This window comes from Impatiens glandulifera, chromosome 2 (genome assembly GCF_907164915.1).
Source record: "Impatiens glandulifera chromosome 2, dImpGla2.1, whole genome shotgun sequence".
Classification (NCBI taxonomy): domain Eukaryota; kingdom Viridiplantae; phylum Streptophyta; class Magnoliopsida; order Ericales; family Balsaminaceae; genus Impatiens; species Impatiens glandulifera.
In genome coordinates, this window is record NC_061863.1 from 65,715,584 (window position 1) to 65,724,390 (window position 8,807).

Sequence of the window (8,807 nt, forward strand, 5' to 3'; positions counted from 1 at the left end):
TCGGCACTGGCTAGTCGTATGTATCAAAAAAGATGTTGAATTGACAAATCACTCACTTTTGCATATTTTAGAGTCTTTTGCAGAGTATTACTAGGATTCATTGAGTGATGTTCGGGTCTTTAAAGGTTGGTATAAAATTTGGATTGATGTGCCTGATATGGTAGACCTACATATTTGGATTACCATCTCAATTATTCTTTGGTGGACTATCTAGTTTGAGAAAAATCGTCGAACTTTTAATGATCGTAGTCGTCCGATGCGTATCATTCACAATATTATTACTATGATGTTTTCTGGGATCCGTTCAGAAAAATTATTAGAGTCTGTCGAAAAGTTAATTTATTTCTCGAGTATTTATGAGCTCGATAACTTATTAAGTACAAATTTTGTTCTTTTTATGTATTGATTTTTTGTTATGCTTAAACGATTTTTTTTTCCATTTTTAATATATATATATATATTTTAAAAAGAAATATAAATCAATATCTTGGTGAAGAATCTCCAAAATATTGTAAGAATATTTTCTTAATTATATTATTATAACAAAATATTATATTTTATTTTGTGTTAATCTTATTTTTTTTTAAATTAAGATTATACAATTAAAAAATATAATTTTATTTTTCAATATTCTATTTTCTTATTCTATAAATTCAAGAAAACTCAACAATAATATTATTAATATTTAAGAAATAATATTTTAGCAAACAAGAAATTGATTTGAAAATTTGAATTCAATGATTTTGAAAGAGAAAAAATTAAAAAATTATTTAATTTATTTATACAATGTTTAGATAAAAAAAATCAATTCAAATATATTCTGATATTTGATTTTATCACGCAAGAATATGAGTATAAATATAAAATATTGGTGAAATGATTGATCTCCATTAATTTAATATTTGGAAAAGGAAATAAAGAAAAAGAGAAAAGGCGTTCCTGATTTAAAGAAGAGTAAATCATAAATCGTTCTTTGCCAGAGAGAAAGGGGAAGTTGCGGGTCGGTGACAAACTGGAGAGAGAGAACCTCTCTCTCTAATCACACAGATCCATCTCCTCTTCTTCATCTCCATCGATTCTAAGGTGAATGTTTTTCGATTTCATTTCCTCGTATTTTCTATGTATAACGATGTTGTTTTTGGGTCGATCTGTCTGCGATTTGTTTGATCTTTTTTGTTGATCTGTTTGACGAGTAACAGGCTCGATTATTGCGATTTTGTGGGTGGAGGAGATCGGGTCAGATTGTTCTGGAGGAGGAAGGAGGCTGTTGTTCTGTCAAACAGGTTACGATTCGAATTCATTTTCGAATTGTGAATTTCCTCACAGTAATTAGATTGTTTGTTTTGAGTTTCTGTTAATGATTTTGTAAATTGTATTGCTTTATGCGTTTGAGGAGAACTATGGTTTTCTACAAAAATACCACAAATCTATGTTGAACTTCCTTATTCAGATTTTGATTGACTCAGTTACATGATCATAATACATATATATCATCAACCTAGATCAGTAATGGAGAATTGTGGTGCATATAATTGTTTGAACTAAGATAACTGCTCACAGATGAAAATATATCATCAACCTAGATCAGTAATGGAGAATTGTGGTGCATATAATTGTTTGAACTAAGATAACGGCTCACAGATGCTATTTCATGTCTGTGTACAAAGTGACATCTGGATTGTTCATATTCATCCATTTGGTAGATCCTACCTGTATTATGAATGCCTGCCAGCGATGTAGAATAAAGCTTAAGGCCTTGTATGATGTGGGTTACATTCAATATATCAACCAAAATATTTTTATTGTAAATATTTAGTTCGGATTCTCCTTTGTTTCCTTTCCAATCACACTATTTTATTTCATTTCATTTCAGTAATCTTAAAAAGATGGAGCATGATGAGACTGGATGCCACGCATCACCGGAAGGTCCAATCTTGTGCATCAACAATTGTGGCTTCTTCGGAAGTGCAGCAACCATGAACATGTGTTCCAAATGTCACAAAGACATGATTTTGAAACAAGAACAGACGAAACTTGCTGCCTCCTCCATTGAGAACATTGTTAATGGAAAGGAACCCGCCATTATTGATGACACTACTGCTGTCACTTTAAAACCAAGTAGTAGTTCAGTAGAACCTAAAGTCTTATCTGTATTATCACCAACTCAATCAGGACCATCTGCAGAGGCCATTGAGGAGGGAAAGGTAGTTCCCAAGCGATGTGCTACTTGCAAGAAGCGTGTTGGCCTAACTGGATTCAAATGTCGATGTGGAAATATGTTCTGTGGATCCCATCGCTACTCTGATAAACATGGTTGCCTTTTTGACTATCATGGTGCTGCCCAGGATGCTATAGCTAAAGCCAATCCTATTGTTAAGGCGGAGAAACTCAATAAGATCTAGAGATGTGATTTCTGCAGTCTTCATCAGACCCTGACCAAGAGCAACATTTCAGATATATTGGGCTTCTCTCCTATGCTTGTTGCTCATTGCAGTAGGAGAGAGCTTGTTTATTTTGTTTGGTCGAATGTTTTTAAGTTGTGGTTCTTGGGTTTGTTTTCACTTTTCAGTACTATGAATGATTATTATGCTTGGTTCTATATTCTTGTTTACATTAGTGTTTATATGAATTCATCTATTTGGCTGTCATTTTATCAAAAAGGCAAATTTGACAATATTAAATATTTTAACACTGTTTGAATAGATATATGACATCAAAATAATACATACAACTAGCATTTTCATACCCCAATGTATCCAGATCCAGATATTATTTTTCTCAATTTCTCACTGAGATCAAGATCCAACTACACAGGTATTTCCAAATAAGCAAACACAAAGCAAACATGAGTTATAGTAAGATCTCATGTCTGGATTTAACTTCAATTTCTTCAAATCTAATGAGACCTAACATAGATTAAAAATAGAAAGAAATAAAAAATATAGGTTAAATTGAAATCCCTCTAGATTCAGCTTCCAAATACTTGCAGATTCTCTCCATAACCTCTCTTCCTTTCACACTATTCTGCTGGAACCTATCAACACACCGCTGCTCCACCTTTTCCGCCATGGAAGCCAAAGCAGATAACGGTTTAATCCGAATGCTTGTCTCCTGTTTACATATCGTCCATTCATTTGGATGATCCGGGTGAGGATCATACCTGATCTTCTCCTCCACTTCTATAAACTTCTGGAGGCTTATGTTTTTAGTTATGAGTTGCATTGATCGAGTTTTTCCATCCACCATGGTAGATTCAATGCAGTGGCAGATGTCCTGACCAATGATCTTGCGAACGAACCAAGGCCCAGGAGCATGAATGGTTATAGCTCGTGTCGTGTAAAGCTTCCCGGCTTGAGGCTCGAGCTTGCGGCTCAGAGTATCGACTTCGAGGATATGGGAAAGAGTACGCTTGTTCTCAGGATCAGAAAACTTTCGCCAAGATGCTGATGTCACTCTTTCCCATGGATGCTTGTATGTGTGTTCTTGAGCATAGGCTCTAACCATCCTGTCCACACAAACCACTGTAAATGAAATCTGGTTTTTGGAAGTAGTTATATAAGCAAGATCAGTTGTCAGACACAGCAGAAGCCAAGGACATTTAATTGGGCAATTCAATCATGTTCTCAATCAGATGACTTCCAATTAATTAATTATTATTCACTTTAATTAGTTTGTAATTTATGTTTATAGGTTTTCACCATCATTTTGTGCGGAATCTAAGTCCTGCAAATGGTGAAGACAAAGTTGTCTTGTGAACAGGGTTCATATATGTTTTTTCGGCTTGTAACACATTATTTCAACAAGCTTCATATAATGTATGTTTGAAGGAAAAAAAAAAGATAAGAAAGAATATAATGTAAGGTTCACAATAACTAAATCTGGTTGCAAGTAGAACAACCAAACACCATTCTTAACTAGTGTGTCCAGGTCAGTTTTTCGCGCACCTAATACCTTGAGGAGGCTAGCATAACAACTCACGCCATGACCTCACATTTCAATATGTTAATTTCAATGGAAATCGAACACAATTACACAGGGATGTAAGCCCCTTAGTACATATCTCTTGCCACTAAGCTTAACCAGGGTGGGTACCAAACATAATTCCAATGAATATTTGGTTATCTAAATGTGGGCAATTTATAAGGGAAAAAATGAAAACTCATGAGAGAATCATTCCAATTTCAAAGATAATTAATCTCCAGCTCTGTCAGGGGAGATACAATAACTGATTATAAATGAAATCTGTATTTACTAGTAGAACAAGTAAACACACCATTTACTCTGAAACTGATGTTATGATCTTGTTTATATCGAAGAGAATGGAGATATAATCATATAAATTATAAAAAGGAAGAGATGTTCTAACCCTTAATTGTATATTTTTACATTCTTCCCATCTTATTCCCTTTGACCAGATGATCTTGTATTTCCATTTATTCTATTCTCTATTCTACTTAAAGAAATGATTTTGAATCCTCGAAATTCCTTATTTTCCAAGAAAACAATGTCAAAAGACCTAATTGACAAGAAAATTTCGAGCCTCTTCACAAATTGAGAGAGGTCTATCTATGACAATGACATATATGAAAGATTAATTCTTTTATTCTATTGTATAATCAGACGAAACAATCAAATACATAACAGAATAAAGAGCAAAAAAATACGAAGAATTGTTGGTCAACAAACACAGATTGTAAGTCGAAACATCGAAGAAATCAAAATTTGTGAAACAGAATGGAGATAAACCTGATTGCCGCCAAGATCGAATGAAACTATGAAGCCGTACGTCAACCGATCGGAATCCTAGAGAGAGAGAGAAGGCCGGCAGCTGCCACTAAACAATGGATCGCAATAAGCACAGAGAGGGAGAAAGAGAGAGGAGGGAAATTGTTATTATATGCGGCGGTGCAGGATAAAACGGTGGACGCCGGTCAGTATTAAGGGATTATCGTCCGATCTAGTTTCATCAACGATTGAAAATAAGTGCATAACAATAAAAGACAGCAATAAAATGGAACATCGGCCCATAAATTAAGGAATAAAGTGAAAATAATAAGCCCATTCAAATCAGACCCAAATCAGACCACTATGAAAATAATAAGCCCATAATTATATTTAAAAATTATTTGTAATTATTTTGATTTATAAATTTTGATAATTATGTACAAAATTATTAAAAACTTGAAATTCCCTAGAAAATAATTTGTGGTTTACAAGAACATACAAATGCAATAAAATAAAATAAATCTTTCCATTATAAGTTCCACTAAATACCAACTTAGCAACAAAAATCAATATATATATAAAAGAAGAAGAAAAATTCGATTGAATTGCCTCATTTAATAATTTGTCAACTAGTAACACCGATTTTAAGAAAAAATAAATTGAAAACATTTTTTCTTAATCAGTTATCTCCCGACCAAAATCATCCATCATTCCACATTGAGAAAAACCCGGCACCCGAACCTTGACCCGACTCTTCAGTCGACCAACCACCATAAGTCGATGAACCAGGACGAACATCATAGTCAACCTTTGTCAGTCCAAGCCCATGCTCATGCGCCGGACCAGCACTCGTGTTAGCTCCAGAAGAGCCCGAGCCCGAGCCGGATCCCAACCCCATTCCCAACTCATGATTATTACCTAAATACCCTCCGGCGCAATAACTCCCACAAGAACTATCGGTCTCCATAGCAGGCGATGCATTGTCGGTGCCCAACATGCCGTGGGCACCATGAAGATAATTGTCGTAAAGATTTGAATTATACGAAACCGATTGTTGTTGTTGTTGCTGTTGCTGTTGTTGTAGTTGTAGCTGAGTTTGGATATAGCTTTGGTAATTATTGGCATCTTGTGGGGATGAAAAATGATGATGTGATAGGTCTTGATGGTTTTGTAATGTGAGTAAAGTTTGGTTTTGATCAAAAGTGTGATGTACATTTAATGGGTAGGCTTGGATAGGGTTCATACTTGATCCTAAATAGTGGAAATTTGTTGGGCCGGGAAGGCTCAACATTTCATCGCGCTTTAGCGATGATTCAATCGCTTGTGCCTCCTTTAACCGCTTGGCTGCCCCACCCCCAATGGGTAAAGTGTTGCTTTCCAAAATTGACTTTACATCGTATCTGTTCATGTCAAAGTTCGTCACCGCATTTAGTCCTCGAAACTTTATCGCGGCTATATCATATGCTTCCGCTGCCTCCTCCTCGGTTCCTACATATTTTTGTATAAAAGTGTGTAAAACAAAAACAAAATCTCTACCCTAATTTCATTGATTCATAGTTCAAAAATGAAATGTGACTTACCAAAAGTTCCTAGATAGAGGTCCTTGTTTCCAGCAACCCGACCGATCCTTGCTTGCCACCTTCCATGTTGATGGTGCCTATACAAATATAGACACATATGTATATAGAATTGAGAGAGAGAGAGAGAGTGGGGGAGAGAAAGAGACAGAAAGATCGAGAAAGATTATAACCTATACCTTGTGACTCCACGGTACATAGAAGCTCCTCTTGAAAAACCGCTACTTTTCCTAAAAGTTCATACAATAAATGATGAAATAAATTTACATAACACGTTATTCTTTCCAAATTTGAGAGAGAGAAAAAGAGATATGAAAGATATGCATGACAATGTCAGAATAATTTTATGACATGTACTTAATACTACAATCATATGTCAGAACAAATTATATATATCAACCATCCTTATTATCTAATTTAAATTTATATGTTAAGAGCTTTATGTATTAAATTTAAAATTAAATATAGAATGATAAACACAAGATATTTAACTAAATTAATAATTTACCTCCTAATTGAAGCCACAAATTCTTGTCTTGTCATATTTTTCATCTCTTCAAGCTCCTTCTCATAAGTAGTTATCTGCCAAGACCACCAACAACCAAGAAAATGTTTTAAAATCAAGAGATGAAAATGAAATAACTAGATATCTAGTACAACACATTAATCATAAGACGTGCCATAAAACATGATAACATCAGTAAAAAGACACAAAAGACACATTCATGAGATATCTTCAAAATAAATTTGTGTTTCTAACAATAATTATTATACAAGGTGAAAAAAAACACTTACTGGGAAATTTGTAGTGGTAGAAGTTCCCCAATACTTGAGTGCAGCAAGATCATATGACCTAGCAGCTTTATCCTCTTTGTCATATCCACCTGCCCATATCAATTAATTAATCAACCAAACAAAACAACATAGGACATTTGAAAAATCATGAGATGTAATCAAAACCCTAAACCATATAATGCAAACCACTCACCCAAGTAAACTGAAGACAATGATGAACAAATCGAGTCGATCGTCAATTGATGCAACGTCATCATAAAACAAAGACAAAGGAGCATCGATCAATAACCATTCAAATATTGAAACATTTTCACAATTACTACATACCTTGGCGACCTTTCCTCGACTGTCCTTCCCTTCTACAAGTATTATCCCAAAGATGAGCTTCATATCTTCCTGTCCATCTGTGCCTAATAATTCAAATGAAAAAAAATTAATTATACAAGAAGGGTAAACATAAACAAAAACATAAACTAAATTGTTAGGTTTAAAAATATACATATATACCTGGTTACACCTCTATAAATTGATGTTCTTTGCCCAAAAGTGTCCAAATTCCTTTTAGGGTTAGCTTCAACAATAGCATTGTTTACATTTGTGCTACTATTATCAACCCTAGCAGTCTCACACGATGACGACGACGATAAACCCTTTCCACTACCCATGGATAATGTCAAAGCCTGAAGATTGTTCGCGTTTTCTTGAAGATCGTAGCAATCATTTCCCAAGACACCTAAAGAGTTCTGAACCGGCATCAAGCTGTTACTTTGAAAGAGATAGTTAGTCTCGTTTGGTTGTATTCCATTGTACAAGGATAAATCCCCGGAGTGGCTGTCGGATTTGTTGCTAACTCCGAGGAAGTCTGCCACCTTCGGTATGTGATGTTCTCCCCCGCCTCCATGACCGTTCATCAGGTTCCACTCTAATTAATCACATAGACAATCAAATATATGTCATGACAAAACATAGGTTGTAATTGATTTTTAATGTGGGGATTCATGAAATAATGGAAGAATGAGATTAAATAACTTATATACCTTGGTTTTGAAAGTGATTTTCCATGGCTTCATTGACCAAACCTAGTGAAAAATGATGATTCTGAGATGAATGGAGTTCTTGAGGGAATGAAGAATGAGAAGGGGAGAGAGAAAAAGGAAGGCAGTTGTCAGGATTCATGTTTTGATCAATTTATCATGGAAATAGAAGAAGAGGAAATCTAGTTATACTAGATATGGCAAGTCTCTGCAAATCTGAAGAAAGACAGAAGGAAGGAAGGAGATCGAAGAGGTGGGAAAGAGAGAAATAATATCAAAAGAGAGAGAGAGAGGGGGATGTATTTAATTAAATAGTTTATATTCTCTTTCAAGCTGTGTGTATGTATCTTTTCTAGGGTTCCTAACCATGCATTAATAATATCTAATTACATGAAGAATCATTAAATGTAATTAAACAAGTTCTAATTAGCTAATTAGGCCACGAGCATGCATGTTTAATCACTTCATTATAATAATTAACATTTTATACTAATCCAAACAAGCTTAGTTCTGTTGAATAAAAAATGTACAAAATTGAATACAAGCTGAAAAGTATACATAGAATCCCACTTGGTTTATTGGAACTCTCTCCACCATCGGTTAATGTAATCGATGACCCCTCAAAACCCAGCATTCCCACACTTTTATCTCATTAATCAAGTTTAAATTTACATTA

General features: G+C 34.5%; 3 protein-coding genes across 4 annotated transcripts; 1 reads left to right on the forward strand and 2 right to left on the reverse strand.

Annotated features, from left to right (window-relative positions):
• The first annotated feature begins 925 nt into the window (after positions 1–925).
• LOC124925347 (zinc finger A20 and AN1 domain-containing stress-associated protein 8-like) lies at positions 926–2,613 on the forward strand. The gene is made up of 3 exons (XM_047465325.1): positions 926–1,083; positions 1,200–1,283; positions 1,874–2,613. The coding sequence occupies exon 3, from the start codon at positions 1,887–1,889 to the stop codon at positions 2,400–2,402; it is 516 nt and encodes a 171-aa protein (XP_047321281.1). The 5' UTR covers positions 926–1,083; positions 1,200–1,283; positions 1,874–1,886; the 3' UTR covers positions 2,403–2,613.
• A 150-nt stretch (positions 2,614–2,763) lies between these two features.
• On the reverse strand, positions 2,764–4,873 carry LOC124925346 (protein slowmo homolog). Of its 2 annotated transcripts, none has more exons than XM_047465324.1 (2): positions 4,747–4,873; positions 2,764–3,505 (listed from the first exon to the last, which is right to left on the reverse strand). In XM_047465324.1, exon 2 carries the CDS (start codon positions 3,502–3,504, stop codon positions 2,947–2,949), a length of 558 nt encoding a protein of 185 aa, XP_047321280.1. In that variant the 5' UTR covers position 3,505; positions 4,747–4,873; the 3' UTR covers positions 2,764–2,946. The 2 variants fall into 2 exon arrangements, with proteins under 2 accessions (XP_047321280.1, XP_047321279.1); XM_047465323.1 differs by having other exon boundaries at positions 2,764–3,509; positions 4,747–4,848.
• Positions 4,874–5,318: 445 nt separating this feature from the next.
• Positions 5,319–8,281, reverse strand: LOC124925345 (AP2-like ethylene-responsive transcription factor PLT2). The gene is made up of 9 exons (XM_047465322.1): positions 8,135–8,281; positions 7,605–8,019; positions 7,425–7,507; positions 7,291–7,299; positions 7,098–7,186; positions 6,811–6,884; positions 6,482–6,532; positions 6,306–6,382; positions 5,319–6,213 (listed from the first exon to the last, which is right to left on the reverse strand). Exons 1-9 carry the CDS (start codon positions 8,271–8,273, stop codon positions 5,426–5,428), a joined length of 1,725 nt encoding a protein of 574 aa, XP_047321278.1. The 5' UTR covers positions 8,274–8,281; the 3' UTR covers positions 5,319–5,425.
• Positions 8,282–8,807: the final 526 nt, after the last annotated feature.